This window comes from Calidris pugnax, unplaced genomic scaffold (genome assembly GCF_001431845.1).
Source record: "Calidris pugnax isolate Ruff unplaced genomic scaffold, ASM143184v1 scaffold44, whole genome shotgun sequence".
In the NCBI taxonomy this organism is placed as follows: Eukaryota; Metazoa; Chordata; class Aves; order Charadriiformes; family Scolopacidae; genus Calidris; species Calidris pugnax.
The window spans coordinates 4677835-4705060 of NW_015094506.1; the positions used below are offsets into that span (position 1 = coordinate 4677835).

The following is a 27226-nucleotide window of genomic DNA, read 5'->3' on the forward strand; positions in this document are numbered from 1 at the left end:
ACCCTCTCACCCCCTCAATTCAGTGAGCTTTCAATATAGTGGTACATTGTTGGTGTGTCATCAGTTCCTCCTCTCTCATTTGGAGAGTAGAACTTCCTATTTCCTACATGTTTGTGAGGTTGTAGTTATGCTTTGTCAAGATCTTTATGGTCTTCTGTGTGTGATGCAGCCCAAGTGTTCAGATAGATCCCTTCCACCTGAGTAGAACTTAGGTGTGTGCTTACATGAATTGAAGCCTAAACTACTAAATATTGATTGCTGCTATATCGTAGTTGTTGGTGATGTGCCCAATGGAATATTAAATGCGCATCTCTACTAAGAGAGCAGAAAAAGGGGAGGACATCGTGCAAAACAAAACTTCTTCACAGCCGTAGTGCCACAAATGTTTGTCCGTGTATGTCTGAAAACAAGGCAGGAGCAGCACCAATTTCTTGTCCTGAACTTGCCACAAAGACAGATGACCATAACCAGGCGTTTACTCTCGGGCTGTGGATCTTCTGTCCTTGGCTTCTTTTATTATTAGTGCTAAATGTCGTTGTAAGCCGTAACTTCAGCTTTGGTTGTGAATATGACCTTTTTCTCATTCTTTTCCATTCCTCGCTCTTCTGCTCTCAAAACTAAGAAAGGTGCTTTTAAGTAGAAGTCTGTCTGTGTGCCAGGCAGTTACTGGAAGTCATTTTGTATTTTGATCCTGCCCTTTTTCAGCAGCTCTTTTAAGACAGCTCTTAAACTAATGCCTGCTGCAAGAAAGTTTTTTGGAAGTAGGCTACTTGTAACTGGCACTACGGCCCAAAAGGCACACATTGCTTGACAGTACAGAAGTAGTAAACATTATTTGAGTTTAAGTTACAGTAAGGGTGTCACTGGAGAGCTTTTTCATATTGCTTGCAATCTGTGGCTCAAAGAAAACGGAAAATTTTGTCTCGGAGCCATGACAGACAATGTGGTGTATACTAACCTTCCCAGTGCTTCACATCTTGTGCTGTTAGTAGGACTGAAGAACATGCAGGGCTTTTCCATGCTGGAGTTTAGGGCTGGGAAGCGTGCTTTGACGTTTTATAGTGAACAGATAAGAGCAAGAACTTACCTGGCTTAAGCAATAATAGACAGTGATGTGAAATGCTTGCCTCAAACTTTGTTCAATGCAGACTGAACTTGCCGTTATGTATGAATTGCATTTGGTAATAATCTCAGGATGTTGTTACTAAGGGCTCATCTTGCCCTTACCCATTTTCTCCATCCATGAAGGAGGAGAGTCTAACTTTAGGAAACCAGGAAGACATTTTATCACTGTCCATAGAACCTTTTCTCTTTAAGACAGCTCTTTGAAGTCCTCAATCGGGAAGGTGTTGACACATAACATCTCAAAATATTTTTGTAGAAATTGATAAGTTATGTAAATGTCTCTTTGTACACTGGCTTGGTAGTATCTAGTGAAAATGCAAACAAAAATATTACCTGTGCCATGTAAATGCAATGGAAGAGAAGTCTTGAGTGATGCAACAGCAAAGCCAGCTCTAAGCTTTTTAAACTGTGGTCAAAAAAGAGCCTTGATTTGTGCCTTAATGAGAGAAATAGTTCAGTACTATTGTAAGTTCAAGTTCCTTTTACAAAGCTGCTGGGGTTTTTTATTATAATGAAATCTTGTTATGTTGGTTGTTTCCCATTTGTAAAGTACACATCTCTGGTCTCTCCCTCTCATTGGTCAGATCCATCTTTTTTTATTAATTGTCTTTGTCTTAATCTTTCCCTAAAAAAAGAAATTACTGTAATTACTGTAAGTGAGCTGAAAACTTGGTCTTAAATTTACTTTTAAGGAGGTGAAGGGAATTGGTTAATGAAAATGTGATTCACCATAGAAACAGCTCAGCCAATAGCATATATGCAGTAAATTAACCATTTTCTGGTTTCATATTTGGTACAAAACATAGCAACAGGATGATAGCTTGACAACAATAGCAGCTGCACATATTTTTCTCCCTTTTTTGAAAGAATGTTCTTGTGGAAAAAATAGATTCCCTGGAAAGTAATTTATATTACAAGTTTCATCACAAAAAATCTGTGGGTGGGTACAATAGGCTAGAAATTAAATTAGTGATTTGTATAATAAATGATGGTTTTGATTTGATGTGACACTTCTAGTCTCTTACAAGTGACATAGCTATAGGCAATAGAATAATCTCTTCCCCTTGTGAAGATAAATGTTGTATCAGACCAAACCATCTTATATTAAATTACAACTTCTCTTTTTTTACCATATGAAAAGATTCATGAGGCTGTTCATTAAATAATAGCACAACCCAATTAAAAGGGTGCTTTGGCTAAAATGTCTTGAAGATATTTTCTAATATCAGGCATGTAGTTAATTTATACAGGGTACTACATAAGAGACCTTATCTGAATAAAGGAATTTTCTTTTGTGCAGCAAGTGGAGTGATCGTGGTCACACTGAGCTAGAAGGTGCTTTTCTTGTATCATTTAAACTGAAATACTCAAATGCAAATGAAGTATGATGATAAGAAGGATCTTGTATCTTGACTTCCTTTCTTTGGGGGGGTAAAAGGGACATAGTACGTTTGGCTCTTCTCAACTTGATTGTGCTCACACCATTGTTTTTCATGTTTTGGCAGAGAGAAGGAGCAAGAAAGGGAAGAACAGTTAATGGAAGACAAGAAAAGGAAGAAAGAGGATAAGAAAAAGAAGGAATCTGCTCAGAAGGTACAATATGGTATTTGAATTCTTTTATCCAACTGGAACATAAAAATAGTATTGGGGGTAGCAAGATGTATTTGAGCTTAAAACCTTGATTGTTTAGAGTGATGCTTCATTAAAGACTATTTTTTGCATAATTTTTCTGAAACTTAAGTGTTTAACTTAAACATTTATTCTCCTTAGTGTGTCATGTGAAGTAAAAGTAGTTTTTGATATGAAGTATTAAAGTTAAGTTACTGAATATGGGCTGTCTTGATCTATGCAACTCCTGCTGTTTTGAGGTTTTTGGCAGTGGATATGCTGCTGGGGAGATTCTTGCAGTAAAATTGACTAAATATTTTCTAGAGCAAAAAGATACTTTTTTGGGGAAAGTCTTAAAGGTAGTTTATATGAAATATTTACTGCTGAAGGTTTGCTTTATTTTTTTTAAGTGTCACTTAGGTTTTACGTTTTCTGTAGCAAATAGCACTTTTGCTGAAGTGTATCAGTTTGAGTCTGAGCTGAGTCTGAAAATTGGTTTTGCTCAGAAAATGGGTTTGAACAATTGATACATTAAATGCTCTCTGTTTTGCTGAAAATCTACTAGATTGTTCTAGGAGTTAACGTGATGTGTGAACTTGAGTCTCTCACAGCTTTATCCATGCATTTTACTGTTAAAATCCTTTCTGCCTGGTTCTGGGCTTCCCACGTAACAATTCTGGAGTGGGTCCAGCAAAAGACCCATAAGATGATTAAGGGGCTGGAGTATCTGACAAATGAGGAGAGGCTGAGAGAGCTGGGACTGTTCAGCCTGGAGGAGAGACAGCTCAGAGGGATTTTACCAATCTGTGTATATAAATACCTTGTGGGAGGGAGGAGAGAAGGTGGAGGTAGGCTCTTCTCAGTGGTGCCCAGTGACAAGGCACAAGGCATTGTGCATGAGTTGAAATGCGGGAAATTCCAATTGATCATAAAAAGACAGGTTTTTTTGTGCATGTGTGTGACTGGGCAACCACTGAAACAGGTTTCCCAGAGAGGGTGTGGTGCCTCCATCTTTAGAGATGCTCAAAACCAGGTTCAGCCCTATGCAATCTGTTTTTGATGACTTCTTTGAACTGGGGAGACCCCTGAGGGTGAGTGGGGAACAGAGGTGGGAACTGTGGACTAGATCTGCAGAGGCTGTGTCCCTTCCTACCTCAATGATTATGTGCAACTGAGAGCGGAAGGCTTTACTTCCTTTGTAGTCCCTGTTTTTCAGTTGGTTCAGTAACAACAGATCCTATGAAAGATCAGATGTTACCTTATGTCAGATTCTGTAGGTTTCCACTGTGAACAGCCAGCACTGTTTTCAGTTGAATTTTGGCTTATCTGGGGTCTTTAGAATCGCAGAATCATTTGGGTTGGAAAAAAACCTTCAAGATGATCAAGTCCAAACGCAAACCTAACACTGCCAAGTCTACCACTAAACCATGTCCCTAAGTGCCACATCTACAAGTCTTTTAAATACCTCCAGGGATGTTGACTCTACGACCTCCCTGGGCAGCCTGTTCCAATGCTTGACAACCCTTCCAGTAAAGAAACTTTCCCTAATATCCCACCTGAGGCCATTTCCTCTCGTCCTAAAAACCTGGCTTTTAAAATCTGGCTCTTTCACCAACTGGAGTCTGTCAGTTTAAATTAGGTGCAGATAAACTGGTATATTTCCGTTGTCTTTATCCAGCCATTGTGTTGATACATCCTCAGTAATACTGCAAAAGATCAGTAGCTACGGAATGTTTCTTTACTGTCTTTTTGCCTCAGTGTTGCTACTGTTTTAATGTTCAAGTAGGAACCAGGAAAAGCAGACCCTGGTAAATAATGACTAGTGATTTGAGGATTATATGCTGATAATCAACGATAGGAGAGAAATTTGAAAAGATTGTACTGATTGTCTTGATAACGGTGCTGTGAGTATTTACTGAGGAATCGGTGCTTTGAATACAAAGGAGATTTGCCAGCTTTCCTGTGTGGTCCCTCACCTACTAAGTTATTCAGTATGATTGAATGTTATGATATTTTGCCAAAATCTTGGGAAGGGTAAACACAAAAGCTAATCTCCTAGAGACCAAACTGAACAGTAATACTTGGAGATATCTAGGAATAGTAAAGCAGGCAACCAAATGAAAAGAGCATGAATGTGTGTGTTTGTTCTTAGTGACTGTGGTGGTGTTCACCAAATAAACAGTAGTGATTTGGGGGTGCCTTTTTCAGACAGAGTTTGTTTAACATGAAACAGTTGTTTCTGTCTGCATTTTCTGAAACTTAAAAAAAATGAAAAACAAAACCAAAAAATCACTTCAGCTGAGGTTATGCAAAGTGAATTCAGACTAAATTCCTGTGGTTGGTGTCCCAGGGGCTGTTTGGTAGCTTGTCAGAAGGCTGTTTGACTCCACCTTCCCATTCACTGTAGCTGCTCCTGCCCTGCCAATGCTTATAGGCCGCCCACAGAAAGATAAAAACTGTAAATCTGAGATTGACACATTTTCTTAGCTTTTGTATTCTAGACTTGAAAAAAAAATAAATCACAAAACCAGATCTCATAGGAGAGAAGCAGTATAGGCAGAAATAATTTTGTTTTTTCCTAAAGCAAACTGTGGTTATCATGTAGAACTCTTTAAAAATTTGATAAAATGGGATTTTTCCAAGTAGGCAAGTTGCTCATTTACTGAACGTGTTTATTGATGACCATAGGAAAACCTGTCGGTGTTACCAGATTGGATTCATGAGTAATTCTTTTACCCTCTTCCTTTTCCTTTAGTAGTGAAGCATCAGAGTCACTTAAGTGATTAACAGAATTTTTTATTGTGTTACAGAAGACAATGTAATTTGACGCATGTGAGATTTTTTCATAAGCGAAGTGAAAATTGTCATCTGGCTTGGTTCAGATTCAGTTTTGGTACAGGTGCATTTTTAGTGTCACGAAGACTTTTGGATCACATAATTCTGTGTAGTTTAAATGCTTAAGATTTTTTTTTTTTATTATAGTGAATGTTTCACTTGCGTATTGCAGCATTCATCTTTGCAAAGTAAATGGTGCCATAGCAATTCAGTGCAGTTTGTCTTTTTATTCTTTACCATACAAAGGAGTTCTGGCTTGGTTGGTTTAAACAGTAAACTGCTTTTTACTTGTGCTTTCATTATTCTATACTGTCACGGTGTGCTTTCCAGAATTATGGACTAGCTCAGCAATTTCTTTCAAGAATAGGTGTCATCGAACCTAACACATGATGATCTTTAGGATTTTTCCATTATTGTGTAGTGGAACTCATGATCGACAGGTTCAAAACATGCTACAATACACATGATTCCAGAGAATATACCCGTGGTATGTTTGTCTCTACAGTAGCTTGAAATTTGTTATGCTGAAAGAATGTTGAAGTACAGCAAAACCACATATTGAGTACGTTGGCCAGCGTGATGGCTCATGTCAGTAATCAACTTCTCATTGTGTTCAAGAAATTTTGAAGTCTGGTGCTTTATGGGTATTTCTGGTCCTTTTTGTAATTGTGGCAGTGAATCCAGTAAGGTTTAGGATTTCTTCTCCTTGGAAGAGATGTCATGCAAAAGGTGAAATAGGAAAGATGGCAGAGAAACAGGCTGTTTCTCTCACCTATGGTTCTTCCTGTAGGAATTCTGTTGGTAGCCCCAACAGTCTGCTGTAAGGATACTCATGTAGAAGGAAGTATTTATTATACTTTAACTGTAATGCTTCAGCTCCAAAATCTGGAAGAGCTGTAGTGCTATAGCACGTGTTTATTTGTGCTTTGGAAGTCCCATGTGTGGGATTAGGAGGGGGGGTGACTAAAAATCATCATGAGTGAAGTAATTGCTGTTTCTGCTAGGGACTTCTGTTTGCATCAGGGAAAGGCATTACAGGAGCTGTAGTATTTTTGAAAATTTGATTTGTATAACTAGGAATACTGTTCAGACTTGTAGTTCATTAGCTGATTATTTTTATGCAACAACAAATACTGTTCTTGTGCTAATAAATTAAGATTGTGATTTAGTGCAGCCTGTTCAACGTTTGTTTTGAGGTTCTTAAAACTCTATTTACATTCTTGTTCTTAATTTGCAGGTCACAGATCAAAAAACCAAAGGTAAGAATTTTTGAACCTAACGGGTATTTTTTATTGACTTGAGCCAAGACTCGGATCTTGATCAAAACTGTTGCAAAAGGAAGGGGAAGTATAAATCATGATGAAATACTAAAGATGTCTCTTCAGAAGAAATAAACGCTGAGGTGATTAAAATGGAGAACCTAAAACTATTCATGTTGTTGTCAGCGTGAAAGTACTTGGAGAAGGAATGAGAATTGTGGATAAAATAGGTTAGCTGAAATATTTAGTTTTCTGTTTTGCAAAGGTTTAAGGCAACTAACCAAAAACTGAAGTCACTTACGGAATGGAAGTCAGGGAAAGCACTGCTTATGGTGAGGTATCAAAATGAGTGAAAATGACTTGTTTTTGAGAAACTTAAGAGAGATTCAGGCATCTAGAAGTCCAGTGGATAAGGCAGGACTGATGAGTGAGCATCTTGAAAGTTAAGCTTATTAAGCTGATCTAAAAATGTGTTTAATCTTGACTTGTGTCAGTTTTTTAAAAATTTGGTGAGGAGTTGCTGTTATTCACAGAAGAAAACTAAGATAGTAACAGCTAACTTTACCTTTTTTGGGGGTTTGGGGCAATGAAGCCTATATAGAGAAATTGGAAAACCCTTATGAAAATAAAATGTGAGGAATAATGCTTTCATGTTGCCAAAGAAAGACTCACTTGATCTCACATTTGTAAGAGGAAAAGTTTTTAAAAGTTTTAAAAGTTTGGGGTTTTTTACTGATTATGTTCACTTTGCTGGGAAGGGGTTTCTAAACATCCCTTTCTTGTATTAATCTTCCAACAGAGGTTAGAGTAGATGTATTAATTTTTCCATGCCTTTTGGAGTCTGATGTCTTAGCAATTACACCTTCTAGGTACCTGGCTAGGAATTTCTTTTTCTCTATTTCAAAAAAGCACATGGAGAATATGAGTAAGGGGTTATAAGTCTTAGAGTCTCTTAAGCAAGTTTTATGATGGTGTTAGCTCCCTGAGGATTTGTTTGTTGTTTTCCTGTTCTCCAATGCATAATAGCCCTCAGAAGCAGCTTGTCCTTGCTTATAGGGGCACCTGGTGACCAGCTAGGAAACTTTAGGCAAGCCTAATACAAACATTATATGTAGGACTGCCTTTTGGGTGGGAGTCAACTATTACTGCCTGCCTTAAGTGTGGTATAGAGAACTCAGATTTGTTAACTCTGAATCCAAGAGGAGAGTTCGGTTTTTTTCCCCCCTCTTTTTGTTTGTTTTGGCAGTGGCTATGTAGCCTAATAAGCAGGTGAAAACTTGGGATCTGATTTCTGATCTCCCATAAGGGTGATATAGCCATCCAAAAACCAGTTGGAGATCAGGGAACAGAGCCCGGGGATGGAAACCAGTTATATTTGACTGCTCATATTTTAAAATGACTCATTGCCCAAGGTGGTATTCTTAGCCAAACTCACGTTGCCAAGAAATTTGGGGCTTAGAGCTAAATACTTGAGAGGGCAGTTTCATCCTGGGGTACAGGTTGCACATGGAAACAAGAGGTTTGCCATTACTGCTTATTCCTGATTCTTTAATTAAATTGTTCTTCAGTAAAGTTGAAGTTGCGCGGTATTTCAGAGAAGATTGAAATGGTAAAAGGAAAGAGTAGCAGTGAATTCTTGTAGCTAACGCGGGTTTAAGTGGAAAAATTTCTGATTTTTCGTTCATCCTGTTTTTCAGTGCCCGAAGTGACGAAACCAAGTTTAAGCCAACCAGTGGCTGCCAGCCCAATTGGCAACTCTCCATCGCCACCAGTCAATGGTGGCAACAATGCCAAAAGGGTGGCAGTGCCGAACGGACAACCGCCAAGCGCCGCCCGCTACATGCCTCGGGAGGTGCCGCCGCGATTCCGTTGCCAGCAGGACCACAAAGTGTTACTGAAACGTGGGCAGCCCCCTCCGCCATCCTGTATGCTCCTTGGGGGTGGAGCAGGGCCTCCTCCCCCAACAGCACCAGGAGCAAACCCAAACAACGCACAACCAGTGACAGGAGCACTGCTGCAGAGCGACAGTGGGACTGCAACAGGCAAGTGATAATAATGCTACTAAATGAACATGTGTGTGTGCGTGGCAGAAAAGGGATCGCTAAAATTTTGCATAAGCACGTCATGTAATAACATTCAGATTGCATTTGGAGAGCTTACATCCGCTATTTTAGTGTATAGACTTTTCTTTTGCTATTAGCAGCAATGGAGGCAATGTTTAATACTAGATGGAACAAAAAAAGAGGGTTAATTTCTTTTAAATATTTTTGGGTGGTTTGAATCAGATGCTGTAATGCTTTTAAGACTGCAGCAAGGTAAACACTGCATGTGTAAACAGCATTTTAGAGTTGTCATCAAGTAGTTCTTAGTAGCTCTTTAAGTTTCTTTAGCATGAATTTCCTATCTTGTCACTTTATTATAAGATCTGATAAAACCGACATGTAGATACTGGATCTGCAAATGACAGATGTCTGTTGCTTCTCATCTGGATGAAAAAGATGTTCCTTTTGCTCCTGACTTTTTTTTTTTTAGTAATAATGTTCTTTTTCTCCTTAGACTAGCCTTTTTATATAAGTGGTGACTGTCCTGTGTTTGCTCTTCTGTTCACTTTGAATTTCAGAAGATAAATTGATTTTATGATTAAGTGTTTCATCAGCATGGGGAAATTATGACTGCTCCTGAATTTTTTAGACCCTTGGGGAATTGCAGTAACTGTAATATTCCCTTCTTAAGTTACCATAGTAGAAGAAACAAAATTCCACTGGACATCTGCCTTCTAAAGAAAAACTTAAGTGATATGAGAAGTCAAGGACAACTTCAGTTATAACAAAAACGGTGTTTAAAAAATAAATAATAAATGCTTTAAAGTCAAAAGACGAAAATAACTATACCACTGTGTCTAAATTTGCATTTGAAAACCATGCCAGAATAATGGGAGGGCGTTTTTTTTACCAGTCTTGGAGAGCATAAACTTTTTATAGTACTCCATGGTTCAGAAGAAAAAACAGAGGTGACTTGGAACTCCAGAATCAAGTAAGCTAGATGGGATGGACGCCTTTATTAAAAATGATTCTGGGAAAATGAATAATTCCATTTGCTTTGTGGTTTCAGTACTTTAATTCCTTTGTAGCAAATCCCTGTTTGACAGATTGTTTATCTTGTTGTCTTTCATGTTCCCTGTTTAATAAGGGTGGGGGAGTGAATTTCAAACTACAATGGCAAAGTTTTTGCTAATCAGTTTAAAAACAGATCTCTTAGAGATGGCTGATAAAACACCTGAAAGATGAAGAAGAAAAACCCACCTCAAAGTCTTTCAACTATATAGAAAATATTAGTGTTATATCATCACTGATAAACATTCACAGTTATCATAGTAGACTGACAATGGAGACTTTATGGTAGTGAAGCATTCTAGAAGTTTTCAAAATTTCCCATGAACAGCATTTTTTATTGCTATTGGCTATTCTATATGAGGACCATTCTAAAGCATTTTAGAAGCTCCTTAAGTTCTGTGTCCTTAATCTGGCACATACTACTTGTTTTTCTGAGACTGAAATTTGATTTTATGAATTCTCATGTTTTTACATTTAGTTTAATGGTGCGTTAACAACTACGATGTTCTGTAGTTTATTTATTGATTGTGGGAACTCTTCATGCCAATGGTTAGTTGCTTTCATGTAAGTCATGAACGTTGTCAAGAAAGATAAGGGTTCTTCAGACCTGCCTCATCCTATCCAAATTCCTGCACCAAAGCATGGTTAACTGGGCTGGGGAGCTGACTTGATTAAAATTAACCCAGGTTGTTTTTTATAGCTAATTTCAGTCTAGGTGATTTACCAGTCCAGCTCACTGAGTATCAGTGCGAACATCTGTGCTGACATATGAGAATTGGTGTGCCAGAGGGATGAGCAGGTAGACAAGAGAAAGGCTGGGGCTGTCACTTAGGGTGCTCCATCAAAGTGTTTATGGAAGGCTGGTGTTGCTCTCTGTTTTACACATCATTAATCCCATCTGAGATCCTGGCTGTTTACAAATTGGATTTCTGATTGGGCCCAATTCTGTCAGGTGCTTATGTGCTGATACTGTGGTTAATTCATTCCATGTGAAGATAACAGCAGGTTCCCAAATGTTGTGTTTTAGGCTGGGTGGGCCAATGGCAAGATGACAGATGCTCTCCCCCACCTCTCATTCCAAGGAGAGGAAGAAGAGAGATAAAGAGATTAATGAGTTTAGAAAAAACTAAACTACATAATGAAATATTAATAATAAAATAAAAAGGAAATAATGAAATAGACACAATATATATAAATATATACAAAACCGTATCAAGTTCCCAGGAAGATGGCACTGGAAAAGGTCCAGACTAGACTCAGTAAGAAATGGGAACTGGATTGCGGAAGTTACTCATGGGGATTGAAGGTAGACGAACTGACAGGGTTCTCCTCAGATGTCAGTCATTGAAGAAAGAAACTCATTGAAGAAGGGTCCTTGAAGAGGAGCCCACCTGGCCCCTTTGGCCCCTCAGCTTTTACACTGAACATGGCAGATGGGGTGGAATACCCTGTTGGTCAGTTTGGGTCACCTGATCTGTCCACACCTTCCCACGATGCAACCTCCCTATGGGCTAAACAACTAAGTCAGTCAACCAACCAATAGTTCAGAAAACAAAGCTTAAATTTTATTGGTGACAGTACTGGCTGACAGTCACCACCATCTCTCACCGCAAAACTCCATCTTCATTTCAGGACTCCATTTCAGTACTTCCACTTGTTTTAGTTCCGTACTTTCATCCTTAAAAGTAGTAATTTGCTAGTGACTTCTTTCATTTTAGTCAGATCAGAAACTTGTTTCTCTTCAGCATGTTTGTTTTTAATGAAGAGTCTGTTAAGAGCTGAAAGTCCTTATGTGTTATCTTAAGAAAAAAATCATACACTGCCAAAATTTAGTTGCCACTGTCAAATGTAGTAAGGGGAGGCAAGGCTGGTTTTATAAAACAGTCCATTCACTTGTGTCCTAGTATGCTATGTTAGCAAGCATCCCAATCTTAGTATTCCTAGAATGTCTTCACAGAAATGAAATGTGAAATGCTCCGTCACACGCACCAATGTGAACATCTCGCGCAGTGCATAGCTGCCTCTGCAGCGTTCCTTTGCTGAATCATTGCTAAGTTCAAAGGAGGGCAACCTTGCAGGCTTTTGAACTTGTCTTTGGCTGTCCAGCTTAAGCTGTTCCTGTGATCAGTCTAATCAGAAAATTTTTAAATTGGGAAGAGAAAAAAAAAAAGTTACTTGGTGTACTAAGAAGATAGCCAGATATAAATATCAGTAGAGAGTCACACTTCCTTGCTATTGTTAAGTTTGCATTTCACGTTAAGGCAACAGAAGGAACAGAATGTGCATGGGAAGTGCTGGATCTTTTGGATCTTGGTGACTAGGGTTTAATGGATGAAGACAAACTTTTGTTCATCGGTATTTAAAGCTTACGAGAGAGTTCTAACCTTGCTGTGATGTCTGGATCTTTACTGCTGATGCCTGATTAAGGAGGATATGAAAGGCATTCAGTGGGATGGTCATTGGTTAAGCTAATGAGCTGGAAGCCTGAGACAGGTACTGAAAGCTGATCCGTTCCATCTTCTATTAGAAGTATTAGCAGCCAGAAATTGTGGGCTTCACTTCTGAATGTATAACATAGGAACTTGGGAGGGGAGGAATCCGCTTTCTTAGCGTCATTATACCATGTTTTCATGGAAGCTGTCAAATGAACCAGTATTGGTGGTAGCTATATATTCAGGTATGAGTACTGATGCAGATGGTACTGTGAACTTTATCCTCTGCAAAGTAAGTTAAACTGGGTGGGATAACTGAATAAAACTAATATGTTTGGGACATGTTTTTATAGAAGGTAGAGTCTTCTTCGCTGGGAATTTGTGGTGAGGGTAATTCAGGGTCCCTTGGTATCAAAAATACATAGGAAAAATGAGTGGAACCCTATTTAGAGAATAGCACTGAGGCACTATTGGACTTTTAGGGGATCAGAGGTAATTATGGTGGATGGCAGGGGAATCTTGGCTGATGTTTTAAACTAATGATCATAACATGTCTACATATATGCAGACATCATGCTGCCAGCCCTGAAATAGGCTTAATCTGTTGTGGTACTGTGGTGATTTATGTCTGCTTTAAAAGTATATACAAGTATCTTGTCTGTGTGAAGTTGTATCACATAGGACGTGATAGTAGTTCACCACAGACAAAGGAAAGGGGCCCTATTCATTGTCGATCATCCTGCCAATTTTGTGACTCCAAAGCTCATTGAACTTGCAGGTTACCCTGCGCAATGTGCTAAGTCAGCAAAAAACTAACATTAAAAAAATTGACAGTTTTGTGTCAAGTTGGTGAATACAGTTGATTTAAAGGGGTTTACTGCCATCTGAACTGTCACAAATGAGAGGTGAAAGTTGAGGAACTTGAAGTAGGTAGAGCTGGTGAGAGAGAAGGAAAAGTGAGATCTCTTACTAGCCTCCCTCCAGTGGCAGAGAGATCAGCTTAGCTGCTTGCAAAACCACAAGCTGTGGTTTCTAGTTTCTAGGGTAAATATAGAAGTGACACAAATGTGGGATAGTTGAATACTGAATACAGCTTGCACGTTACTACATAGAAATTGTAAGTCGTGTAGCTTTTGGCTCTTTTAATTTACAGTAACTTTTAGAAATAATTTTATTTGTTTTGCAAAGGGTTGAAAGAAATTGCTAGTAGCAAAATCAACTTGAATAAGATATTTGAAGCTGAAGGACAGACTTCTTCAGTTTTATATATTCATTAGACGTCTTTTGTCTTTTGATTTGTAATAAGTTGTAGTTGCTTTGGCTTGGTTGAGCAGCAGACCAACAGCTGACTGCGTATATACACACATGCGTATGAACGTCTGCACATACACATTCTTGTTCTTTATCCAGTATGATTTAAAATGTATGTTTGAAAAGTCTACAGCCAGTATCAGTAATGTTCATTAAATGGGTTATAATTATGTTGAACTTAAAGCTGGGCTGTTAGCAGTAGTAGTGAGTCAATGGTGAATTCAAATGCCCAAATATGCTTGTGGGGAGTTTGTTTAATGTTTTTAATAATTTTTTTCAGTGGTGTTTTCCAGCCTGATGTTCTTCAAAACTAATGTCGTTACACATTCGAGAGAAGTGTTCTTATTAATTAAAACAATAATCAGCATTGTCAAAAATGTGATGTTCAGTGCTTGTAAATAATATTGATTATTAATGACCTTTTTTGGGTGTGGGTTGTTTTTTTTTTAGATTCAGCAATTGGAGGTGCTGCTGCTTCAAATTATGCAAATTCCACTTGGGGTCCTGGAGCCTCCTCCAACAGTGGCACCAACGCCAACCCAACTCACATCTGGGACAAGGTGATTGTAGACGGGTCTGACATGGAAGAGTGGCCTTGTATTGCCAGCAAAGATGCTGAGTCTTCTTCCGAAAACAACACCGATAACAACAGTGCCTCGAACCCTGGCTTGGAGAAGAATGCTCTGCCAGGAAGCACCACTAGTAACAAAGGAAAAGGAAGCCAGTGCCAGTCTGGAAGCGCTGGAAATGAATGTAATCTTGGGGCCTGGAAATCTGATCCCAAGGCTAAATCTGTTCAATCTTCCAACCCTGCTGCCGAGAGTAACAATGGACTAGGTAATTGGAGGAACTTGAGTGGACAAGATAGAATTGGTCCCAGTTGTGGCTTCAGCAACTTTAACCCAAATAGCAACCCGTCTGCTTGGCCGGCACTGGTTCAAGAGGGCAATTCTAGGAAAGGGACTTTGGAATCTGATAGTGGTAGCTCCAATGCACAGATTAGCACAGTAGGTCAGACCTCTAGGGAACAGCAGTCAAAGATGGAAAATGCGGGTGTTAACTTTGTCTCTGGCAGAGAACAGGCTCAAATTCATAACACTGATGGACCAAAAAATGGAAACACTAACTCCTTGAACTTAAGTTCACCAAACCCTATGGAGAATAAGGGAATGCCCTTTGAAATGGGCTTGGGGAACCCTTCCAGGAGCACTGACACCCCTTCACAAAGCACTGGAGAAAGAAAGACTGGGAGTGTTGGATCTTGGGGTACAGCTAGGGGGTCTTCTGGAACTGACACAGTCTCTGGACAGAGCAATTCTGGAAACCATGGGAACAATGGAAAGGATAGAGAGGACTCCTGGAAAGGAGCTTCTGTTCAAAAACCTAATGGGTCAAGAAATGATTCTTGGGATAACAATAACCGGTCTACGGGTGGTGGGTCTTGGAACTTTGGCCCTCAGCATGCAAATGAAAGCAAATGGGGTGAAGGGAACAAATTAACATCTGGGGTCTCTCAGGGAGAATGGAAACAACTGTCTGGGTCTGATGAACTGAAGATTGGAGAATGGAGTGGTCCAAACCAACCAAATTCTAGCACTGGAGCATGGGACAATCAAAAAGGCCACCCTCTTCCTGAAAACCAAGGCAATTCCCAGGCTCCCTGTTGGGGAAGATCTTCCAGCTCTGCGGGAAGTGAGGTTGGAGGTCAAAGCACTGGAAGCAACCACAAAGCAGGAAGTAGTGACAGTCACAATTCTGGACGCCGATCATATAGGCCTACGCATCCCGATTGCCAGGCAGTCTTGCAGACTTTGCTGAGCAGGACTGATTTGGACCCCCGAGTGCTTTCAAACACCGGCTGGGGCCAAACTCAAATTAAGCAAGATACCGTATGGGATATTGAAGAGATGCCACGGTCCGAGGGGAAGTCTGATAAAGGAACTGAGGGGTGGGAGAGCTCTACCACACAGACAAAGAACTCAGGGGGCTGGGGCGATGTACCCAGCCAAAGCAATCAAATCAAGTCTGGATGGGGTGAGCTCTCAACCCCAACAGAGTGGAAGGACTCCAAAAATACTGGAGGATGGAATGACTATAAGAACTCCAATTCTTCTAATTGGGGAGGAGGAAGACCAGAAGAAAAATCATCTTCCTCTTGGAACGACAGCTCTAGTAAGGATCAGGGGTGGGGTGGACGTCAGCCTAATCAAGGATGGTCTTCTGGAAAGAACGGTTGGGGAGAGGAAGTTGACCAAACAAAAAACAGTAACTGGGAAAGTGCAGGAAACAAGCCAGTGTCTGGTTGGGGTGAAGGTGGGCAAAATGAGATTGGAACTTGGGGTAATGGTGCAAATACAAATACTGCTTCAAAGGGTGGATGGGATGATTGTAAAAGAAATTCAACATGGAATGAGACGGGTCGACAGCCCAACTCCTGGAACAAGCAGCAGCAGCAGCACCAGCAGCAACAGCAGGAGTCTTCTGGTTCCTGGGGTCCACCACCCCAAACTCCAAGTAATGGGCGACCTCCAAACCCAAACTGGAACAGCGGACCACAGCCAGCTGCCCCCAAAGAGGAGGAGCCTAGTGGCTGGGAAGAACCTTCTCCACAGTCAATCAGTCGAAAAATGGATATTGATGATGGCACTTCAGCATGGGGAGATCCCAGCAGTTATAATTACAAGAATGTGAACCTGTGGGACAAGAACTCACAAGGAGGACAGGCCCCACGGGAGCAGAGCCTGCCTACTCCAATGACTAGCAAATCACAAGCATCAGGTACTGTTCTTGTTCCTTTTTTCAGCAAGCTCCTACATATGAATGTAACCTTAATGCGTAAGAGATACTTGCGTAGTCCCCAGTTTCTAATAGTTTTATTCCATAAAGAAAACCAATTTCTTATTTGAATATTTGGTGCTGTATTAAAGTGTCTTTTAAATTTGAATCAATCGATCCTCTGCTGCTTGTGCCTCAGTAACTGTGATCGGAATACTGGTCAGCTTGCCAGTAAAAGAGAATGTTTGTTAGCTAACAAATTTGCATATTCAATCTGGGCTCTGAAGAATAATTTGAATTATAGAATTACACAATCATTTAAGCTGGAAAAAACTTTTTAAGATGATCAAGTCCAAATGCAAACCTAACACTGCCAAGTCTACCACTAAACCATGTCCCCAAGTGCCACATCTACTTGTCTTTTAAATACCTCCAGGCATGGTGACTCAAACACTTCCCTGGGCAGCCTGTTCCAATGCTTATAACCGTTTTTGGTGAAGAAATTTTTCTTATACCCAATCTGAACCTCCCCTGGTGCAATGTGAGGCTGCTTCCTCTTTTCCTATCACTGCAACTTGGGAAAAGAGACCAACACCCACCTCACTACAACCTCATTTCAGGTAGTTCTAGAAAGCGATAAGGTCTCTCCTCAGCCGCCTTTTCTTCACGTTTTTTATAAATCAAGCTTTTTAAATCACTTTTTATTTAAAAAAAATCGTGTTTTTTGCTCAATTTTGTTTTGCCATTTGATAAAGAATACTTAGCAAAATATTTTTTTCTTTGAAATAAGGAGGAAAAAAAAGCTATATAGCCTGGAAATACATTGAGATGTTATTGTTATGTAACCTCTTGTCTGACTTGGACATGCTTTAGAAAATACTATTTTATTTTAATATGTACTTCAAATATGTCCTTATTCTTTCTTCATTATATTAAAACCCTGAGTTAGTCTGGTGCTTTTAATTAATCACAGAAGTTCACCAGGTAGGAAGACTGCCTTAGATGTGGGGTTCATGTTGAACCCGGGAGAAGAATATTCCTCATTGTAGCATTCTCTTCTTTTTCATCCCTAGAGGTCAGTGCCTGCTTTAAGTTTGATGTGAACAGTTGTCCATTCTGTTGCACCCACTCTATTGAGAATCTAAAGTCCTCAACAAAAAGAATGAAGCAGTAGCTTAATGACGCGGTGCTGCACTGCAGTAAATAGTTCATTGTCTAAATGGTCTGTAATGAAAACTCTTTCTCCTTTGTGCAGTCTGGAGCAAAAGCACTCCACCTGCTCCAGATAATGGTACGTCCGCCTGGGGTGAGCCAAATGAAACCAGTCCTGGGTGGGGTGAAGTAGATGATACAGGAGGATCGACAACAGGCTGGGGGAATGCACCTTCCAACGCCCCGAATGCCATGAAATCTAGTGAGTATAGGCCAGATACCAGTTTCTTTGCAATAGTCCTGGAGATTTTTTCGTGTTTGGCCTTTTGGTATAGGTCACCCACGGAGGAATTCTTTTCTAAGGCCTAGAAGCAATGTTGAATGTCATGTGTAAGATTTTGATGGATGAGTGATTGTTTATAGATGACTGGAACTTGTGTCTTTTAAGGTAAGGAAAAATTTCTGAACTAGTTAAATGAAAAAAAATTCTGAACAATTAAATGGGCAACTCCAATTTGTGGACATGTTAAGACATTAGAGCATCTGAGTGAGGAAATATGTCTTTTCCTCAAAATGTCTCCTCCTTTGGCTGCCCACTCATTACTTAGCATATAAACTCGGAACAAGATAAATCACTTTTCCTGATCACATCAGGAAAAGGAATGCACAGTAAGGACAAATTTCACTGTGGAGGCCATTACATGGTAATCTATGCTTTGGTAATGCAACTTGCCTTTGAATGGATTTTTTTATTGTATGAGTGTGGAAAATTGTAACTCTTAAGAACTGAACTTTCTTTTGTGGTCGAACCTAAATGGATGACTATTTTGTGGATATTGCCTGCCTAGGGCTGTGTTCTTCATGAATGAGATGTTGTTGAAAACTTTAAAAAAAATATTTTGCTGTATCAAGAATTTTATTTTTGTGGAAATTATTCCTGCTGATGTAAGCTGTTTGTAGAATTTTTTTATTTCACCCTTTTAAAGGAAAATACAACAAACAAAAGCAATCACCTGCTAATACAACGTTGCAGTGTTATAGCCAAAGCCAATAACATTTGGATGTGGAGTTTCCAGTAGGAAACAGTGATAATACATGACTGTTACTGAACTTGACTGATGATGCCCACTGTAAAACTGTTGCCAGTTACAAGTTGCTTTTGCAACATGTAATTATTTGGAATGAAATGGTCTATAGAGATTGTATGCTGTTGGATCATTCTCCCTTCCTCCTGCTCCAATTAAATAGTATGGCCACTTTTGAGAAAAACTAGTGAAAAAAGCATTGCTTCCTTAGTGTTGACATTAGAACATCTTCTTATGGGTTTAAATATCACCAAAATAAGAGCCTCTGAAATGCTAATGTTTCACTGCAAATTCTTTGGATTTGTTAATACTTAATACAGTCTTTAAAGACTATGTGTGGTCACTTGCTTGTCCTAACTGGTTTTCATTTGTGAAATAACCAAAGAGCTGCAGCATACATGTATTATTTTGTACGTAAACTGTCCCCAGCTCTACAGGAGCAAAATACAGGGAGTTTTCCCCATTATGGCTATTTATAGTTGGTGTAGTAGGTCACCAGTAGTAAGGGCCGAGATCTTCATGCTCCTCTGTTCTGTGACTACTTTCTCAACTCCTTTCTAATTGGCACCTAGAAGCAATGAAGAAGAAAAGCTACATTATTCAGTGGAGTAAAGGGAGATACTTAATGTCTTGAGTAAGTTGGAAGAAGAAATTGGGACAAAGAGCCTGCAAAGGCTTAACTTATGGTTGAAGGTAAGGACAGGAAACAGACTAGTAATGATTGGAAAAGAAAACAGGAGTTTAGAGATGAAGAAGGGAAACATAGAACATTACCCACCTGTTCTAATAACAAAAGAAAAGAAAATATTTATGTAGTTTTATCAGGATTGCATAGGAATTTTCTGGCAGATATAGAAATAAATTGAGTTTTGTGTAACATCATTACTTCATCTTCATCTTGAAAGTTTCCTTTACTTACTATAGCTGTTTGTGCCTCCTCACTTAAATGCAGAAAATGAAGCAGGAATCCTACAGACTAAGTCATCTTTACAGCACGGTCCAGATTCGTGTTCAAGAATCTCATACCTGAGAGCTGTCAATGCAGAAAAATAATCTGTGGTCATGTAGTTAAAACCAGGATCATAGTACTATATTTAAACAGTGTGGCTGGAAATAAATTAAAGCTGCAGGGACTACCCCATAAATGACATTTCCAGATTAAGTTCTTGACTCTGCACTCATAATCCTTAAATGGAGCCTTTTTTGTGTAAGCAGCGTGATTAAAGGGTCAAGAGATATATTTTTGCACTTGAACCAGTGTCCTTCCTAAGCAGTCCTCAATTTTGGTACACAAATGAATATATTTTAAAAAGTTATGTTCCCTGTGAAATATCTGAGTTAGTATTTATCTTTGATTTTAAGGTAGCTCTTAAACTGCCAGGAAATGCTGTTGTACGTATTTTCAGCATGATCAAGGTAGAGTTCCCCTTAAAATACTAATTATGATTCCTGCTTTTTGTTTATATTCAAATTTTCTGCTGCATGCATTAGTATTCATATCCCTGATTTCCACACTCAAAAGCCAGGCAATTGAATAATTAGTTATGAAAAATGTGATGGTGATGGTAATCCTTTATAAAGGAGATAAGTACTTGGGGAAGAAATATGCAGAATGAAGAGTTACAGCAGGAAGGAGAACAGTTGGACAGTGAACAAGATGAGGATTTGAGCTCTTGTTGGCTTGTCAATAGAGGTTAGAATTTTTGAGTTGCCTGACAGCTGGTGCTAGAGAGTAACAGCAAGAAAAGAAGCCAACAGGGAAGAGTCGTTAGTCTGAATTGATATCATGAAATGGTTGTAGCTTTCTGGTAACGGCATCTCTACTTAAACAGCACTGCTAATGACTTTTTAGTGACTTGGTTAAGAACAAAAATTCAAGTAGAGGGTTGGTTTTTTTCCACATTAAACTGCTTTTGATGTTACGTATACCAGAGTACGATGTCAGGTGCTCTCCTTCAGATTCTGCTTAGTTGTTATTCCTTAAAGGTCTTTGTTTCTGTAATTTTGTGAAATGTTATGGTTTTGAAGGAAGAGAGAAAATAATTGCTAAACTACCTGAACTAGAACCAACCACGCGTGGTTTTTAAGTATCCTGGAAGTCTTTCTTTACCTGTATAAGAGAAGAGGTCCCTGTGGCTATTAATGTCTTTAAGTGTTTGACATTGCTTGAAAATAGTTGTAAAACATGACATGCTAGCATGCCACTGAATCTCATGGGTTTTGGGATTCATGCACATATTTCCAGCCATTAAAGTGTGTGGTTGTTTTTTTTATTTACTCCTTTGAGGTTCTGATGATCTTAGCTAATCTTGCAGTGTCAAGTCCCCAGCTGCACGGTATTGTAGACTGCTTTTGAGCCTTTTTTTTTTTTTTTTTTTTTAAGGTCTATAGTGTGTGGTTGTTTTTTTTATTTACTCCTTTGAGGTTCTGATGATCTTAGCTAATCTTGCAGTGTCAAGTCCCCAGCTGCACAGTATTGTAGACTGCTTTTGAGCTTTTTTTTTTTTTTTTTCTTAAGGTTCTAAATCTATGCAAGATGGCTGGGGAGAAAGTGATGGGCCAGTGACAGGAACACGTCATTCCAGCTGGGAAGAGGAGGAGGAGGGAGGAGTCTGGAACACAGCAGGCTCTCAGGGAAGCAGTTCCTCCCACAACTCAACAAGCTGGGGGCAAGGAGGAAAGAAAACAACACAAATGAAGGTAAAATCCTTGAATGATTCATAACTACTGTGTTGTCTGAAAGCTGTATGACTGATGTGTTACAGCATTATAATAGTAGTTCTTCTAAAAAGAATTCAGCTAGAAAGGTGCTTGTTACAACAGCGTAAAAAATGTGAGGTTTCTGGATTTGTTTTAAGGTATTACACCTGTTGTGACTAATAAATCTGCCAGTAGGTGTCAAATTCTTTTGGTATGTAAGCTGCGGAGCCATTACTAAGTGAAACTGAGCAATAAGTATCCCAAGGCTATTGCTCTTCCCTTGTTGACACATCTTTCAGTGTTAGGCTGCTGCTGTTCTCCTTGCATAGCTTGCTAAAGTTTGGATTCCACAGTCCCTTTGGCACATGCACTTCTTTCTTATTTCTACTGACTGTTTGACTTAGCTTATTCTACTTAGCTTATTTCTACTCACTGTTTGGCTTGTGTTTGTTGTTACTGACCTTCGGCCTCAAACAGGAGAAGGAGCTTGGCTATAGTCCTGAGTAAATGGCTTTCTAAAGTTTTTTTGTATGAAAGTTCTCTAATACAGTAATATTTGGTACTGTATTAATATTAGAAAGACTATGCTTTGTCTACTTCTAATCACATAGCTAGGGAAAACTCAAAAGGCAAGTACAGAGCAGCTTCCTAGGATGTGGAAATACTGTTGTGACATGGTATGGAGTTTTACAATTCCTATTTTGCCAAAATTACGTTCATGAACTTCTTTCTTACTTAAAGTTGGGGGTTTTTTTAACCATCAAAGCAACTCTTAAAAAAAAATTCTGTACAGCTGTGTTCGGTTTTGGTTTTGATCACCTGTAAATAATGGTAAGGCCAAATTGAGAGCCAGGTCAGCACAGTGCCCAGGTAAGAGAAACCATATCAAAGAGAAGAAAGCCAAGGAGGAAGTCCACCTCTATATATGATGGATTAAAGAATATATTAAACTGTAACAGAGGAAAAAGTAAATGACATTCACAAAGCTTTCCAGGTTACAGAATGAAACCGGAGGTGTGATAAACATTCTACACAGCAAGTGTTCATCCAGTCTGGTGTACCTAATAATGAACAATTTTGAGGGAAAAGAAGAACAAAGCATTTGGTAAATGTTTCCAACCATGCAAAAAATTAAACTAACTTGTTCAGGAGATTATTTTCTCTGATAGCAGGATTTTCATTTGATATTTGTGCATCTCAAGAATAAAACAGAATTTAAGAAGTTGCTTATAAGTTTTATGTTTTTTTTTTTCTTCAGTGCGCATTAAAAGGAGGAAATAGTGATTCATGGATGAACCCTTTATCCAAACAGTTTTCAAATATGGGCTTGCTAGTAAGTAATTTTTTTAAAGTATAAAATCCAACTTTAAAAAGCAGTAAGCTTTAAATAAGCCAAAAGATAAGCTGTTCTACTGTGTAACATCTTACTTATCTGCATTTGCTATGCTGACGTGTTGATTATAATGCCTGTAACAACTGGATATTTAGCACTTCCTTGTTAGTCAGAATGGCTTCTCAGAAAACCCCAAAACCTCCTTTGGCTCTTCAGACTCACTTTATGACAGCTGTTGTTCTGAGATCGCAATTTCCTTGCCAATGATAGGATTTGGGGGTGTTGTTTGTTTCTTTGTTTTTATTTTATTTTCATAATGTGCCATTTAGAGCACTCAAGGTAAAGGCCTCAGCTCCTGACTAAAGTCAGCCATATGTGATTAGTCCAAAGCTATTTATTCATTCTGAATCTCAGCCACCTATCAGAAAAGGAGATTCACAATCCTCTGTCTGTCTTGGGTATTTATATTTTAAATACTGTGTAGTGGGGTCTTTTTAGAACAAAAAAGGCTTGTTATTAATCGGTACTTAAAGATTGATTAGTGAAGTAACTAAATAGATGGCACATCATGTAAAGAAAAGACATTTAATTAATTTGTAAAACATTTTACAGAATATTCCTCCTGTGAAGCAGGAATAGTATGCAATACAGGCTAGTGAAAGGTGATAATGCAGAGGTTCTGTGAGAAGCCCAGGGCTGCACAAATTGTCACTGACATGACTAGGATTAGTTTGTAATGCCTGTTGGCTGCTAAGCTCAAATTCAGTCTGCTGGACCGTAGGTGCTTCTGAAAGCTATGGGAACACCCTGTACCACACTGCCAACTAAAGAATAACTTGGCAGCACACTTCAAGTTTCAGTGACTTGACAGGTCATGAGGATGAGCTATCGTTTTGGCCACTATTTTCAGTCTTTCATCTCTCGACCACTGGAACATGAGGACAGAGGTTCATTTCACAGAGCAGCTGTCCATCTATCTTTCTCTGTTGCATGTGTTCATGTGTCTAGTTTTGTATGGGTAAACTTCCCACATACATCATTAGGGAGTCGAGATGAGGGGTGTCCAGTGTGATATCGGGAATCCTTGTATTTGATTTTAGTGTAAAATAAAACTTTTTCATTGGCACAAGCACGTTGTTCCTTCACTCCACCTTTAATCATCAAGGGCTGCTTTCTGAAACATTCCTCAGCATTTCATAGAAGTCAGAACTGAATTTTATCTTTTTTTTTTTTTTTCCCCAGAGTCAAACCGAGGACATTCCAGGCAGTAAGATGGACTTGTCTGTAGGTGCGTATAATTTAATTTAAATGTATTTGGAATACGAGATCACGTGTAGTATTTTTATGTGGATGATGTGCTGTGCTTTGGAAAGGCTTGATCCTTACTTTTAGCACACCTCATAATAAAAAGATAGATTTATAGCATCTTGGCTGTAGGCTTTGAAAAGTTTCACACCTGATGCTCGTATGCAAGATAGAGATGTATACCTGTACAGAACGGAGCTATAACTTAATGGAAGGGGCATCCTATAAGACCATTCGATCCATGTAGTTTGTATTCAGTATTACTGTTTCAAGAAAGTTGAAGATCCCTTTTAATGTGGTGGATGAGGAGAAGTATTTTAGCTCTTTGACCACAGTTCCCTAGAGGTGAAGTGGGGGAAAAGACTGTGTTCTGTTGTTGATTTTCTTCAGTTGCTTGCCTTAGGCTATTAGAAGTTACCATACAGTAGAATTAGATTTTTCACTCTTGATAGCCTCACCACAAATACTGTACAGCTTAAATGGGATGGACTGTGTGGAAAACACTATCCTAAATGAGTGTTGGAATTTACCACTTGGATTAATCCCATTTAATCAGCTTTGAATTTGTCATGACTTTCTTCTTTGGCAAACAAAGTAGTGAACTCTCAAAGAAATGTGTTTTTAATCTTAAAATCAGATTCAGTTTTGTGTTCTCTTCTCCATATTGTCTCTGGATGTTCAGTATCATGGTATTGTAATAGAAATGCCACAGGTTTCTGAAATCAACAGCCATTTGAGATAGTTTCCCTACAAGATTCCTAAGGTATATATTAAAAATGGATGATCCAAATCTGCAGTTCCAATTGTTAATTTTATTCTTTATGAAGACTTTGAGAGCTTAGTAAGGCTAAAAACTTGTACAGGATAGTCTTTGATACTGACAACATGGAACAGGGTTTCATTCATGTTCTAGTGACTACTTCTGTTCTGGTTTTGGCTCTTCAAAATGAATGGAAGCAGGAAGATCACCTCATATCCCTGGCTATGAAGACAGATCTTCTAGTCCACTTAAAGGACTTTGACACTGTACAAACCCGATAATAATTTTTGAAAGACATGTTAATTCTATTTCTGTAACTGTTAGGAATGTTACAGAGGCCTCTGATTCCTCACAGTTACAATGTCATAAGTCAGAGAGGTCTGTAGTTATTGCAAAGGATGATATGTCACACGTGATGCTATAGTCAGGATTTTCCCAACCAGAAAAATTATTTTATTGGCAATATCCATTAATCTTTGTTGGTACCAAAGGTAGAGTTGTGATAGTCAAGACTTACTTGCATCCACTATCAATTCCAGATTTGGTACTCTCAGGCAATCCAGTAGCTGCAGTGTCTCTTAGCTTAGCATCCAGTGCATTCTTAAAACATGTATCACACTTCATGGAGGATTAAGTGGTTCATTTTTCCCAAAATTGCTTCCTTCCTCTGAATAGTTAAGGATCCCAATAAGAGATGTGAAAGTGTGCATTTATATAGCACAGTGCAGTTGTGGGGAAGGTGACAAAATTTTTGGATATTTCCCTTTTGGCCTCGTACAGTGTCTTTAGAATTCATGTTCTGATTGTATCATGCTTCTCTGAAGATCTTCTAGGAGATAAATCATCTTCTTGCATGCTCAGTTCTTCGATTCAGTGTTCATCTGCCTTCAGATACTGCTGTTAAGGAACAGATCTAAGAATATATAAATGAAGAGAATGGTAGCCTGGATTACACTGATTATAGCTCTCAGTTCTTTATCTCCAAATTAAGCTTTTGGATTTTCTGCTCTCAAGGACCTTAAAAACATCAGACCTTCTGAGGAAAGATGGCTGATGCTCAGAATATCCTGTGAAATGATGCAGAAAGCTTACGTACTTAGTCTTGATACATTGCACTTCTTCAAGTTTAGTGTGGCGATTCTTGATCCTAGGTGGAGAGTCATTTGTTAGAGTTTGTGTTCCATTTCAAAGACTAAGAATTTAATGGATAATTCCTGAAGCTTTTCTGTTCTCTGCATAGCAGTTTGCTCTTGTTGCTTGTGGAAGACTATAAGCTGTTTTGCTCAGCCTACGTCTACTTCAAAACTTTAAAAGTTAGACTTACTTATGAGGTAGGCTTGTTCTTCAACTGTTTTGCAGTCAGGCTTACAATATACCAGGTTTTCCTAACTAGGTAACTCCCAGCATGATTCTTAACTGGGTAACTCACAGCATGATATTTTCCCAGTTAATGGATAAACGCACATTGATCTCAAGAGTTAAATCTGTGCTTAGAGGCCACATGTATCAAAGAAAACTTCGGCATGCACAGAGAACCTTGACTCTGGTCATCATGCATCATGAAATAGGTCCAGTTGTCAGTAAGTAATTCTTACTACGTTGATCTCAGTCTCCCTGTTGGAAAAATGTATTGCTTTATTGCAAGGTGCTGGAGTGAAACTTCTATTTACTGCTGAAGACAGAAAAGAGATGACTCAATAGCATGCCTGAAACAGATCTACTTCCTCTTTTCTTTTTTATTTTTCTATCAAATCCCTTCAAAGGATAGCTTGTTTTACTTTGAAAACTTTTTTCCACTGAACTCTCTCCTAGTATGTAAGTACCGAGGCATGAAGTTTGCTACAGTAAGCAGCTTATCAAAACCACTTAATATTTTTTATCTTTTCTTTCCCTCTGTTTGACAACCATCTTTGTTTTTTATTTTTTTCTTAAAGTATTAGTTGCAACCTCTGCATATCACTGAATCCTCAAATCACTTGTAAAGACTCAGGAATTAATTTCCAATTTCTATTGATTCAAATGCAGTTCATGCAGCTATCTATTGTAAATATGTTACAAAGCCATAACCTGGTTTAGCATTCAGGTGCAAAACCTCCATATCTAAGTGCACGTGCTTGTTCAGTAGGCTTAGATGATACAAATTTATGGCAAAGGTATAAAACCAGTATCATTAAATGGTTTTAGTCAAGCAGAAAACTTGTTTCAAATGGTGTTTTTTTCCATTTGGTTTACCCTGCTGGATGTGTGTATTTTCACCACATTGAGTCTCCCGCTTGCAAATATTTTAGGTAACTTTGCTCAACAGCATTTTCTATCTCCGACCTCCTAGTACAGGATCACATTAGGTAATGTAGTTTGTATGGAATTCTTCTTTTTTTTTTTTTTTTTTTAAGCTACATGCATGCGGTGGGGGAGACCTACTTAATGGGGGAT

At 38.8% G+C, this 27226-nt stretch overlaps 1 protein-coding gene across 11 annotated transcripts in view; it reads left to right on the plus strand.

Annotated features, from left to right (window-relative positions):
- Positions 1–27226, plus strand: part of TNRC6B (trinucleotide repeat containing 6B) — a 79157-nt gene that overhangs the window by 29002 nt on the left and 22929 nt on the right. For 9 of the 11 annotated variants that reach the window (XM_014963868.1, XM_014963867.1, XM_014963869.1 and 6 more), the window contains exons 2-9: positions 2631–2718; positions 6806–6827; positions 8525–8869; positions 14134–16461; positions 17714–17872; positions 21214–21395; positions 22654–22728; positions 23971–24016. In XM_014963868.1, the coding sequence (XP_014819354.1) occupies positions 2631–2718; positions 6806–6827; positions 8525–8869; positions 14134–16461; positions 17714–17872; positions 21214–21395; positions 22654–22728; positions 23971–24016 (3245 nt within the window). The remainder of the gene's footprint in view (positions 1–2630; positions 2719–6805; positions 6828–8524; positions 8870–14133; positions 16462–17713; positions 17873–21213; positions 21396–22653; positions 22729–23970; positions 24017–27226) is intronic. The other 2 variants (XM_014963873.1, XM_014963878.1) reach the window with 1 other exon arrangement.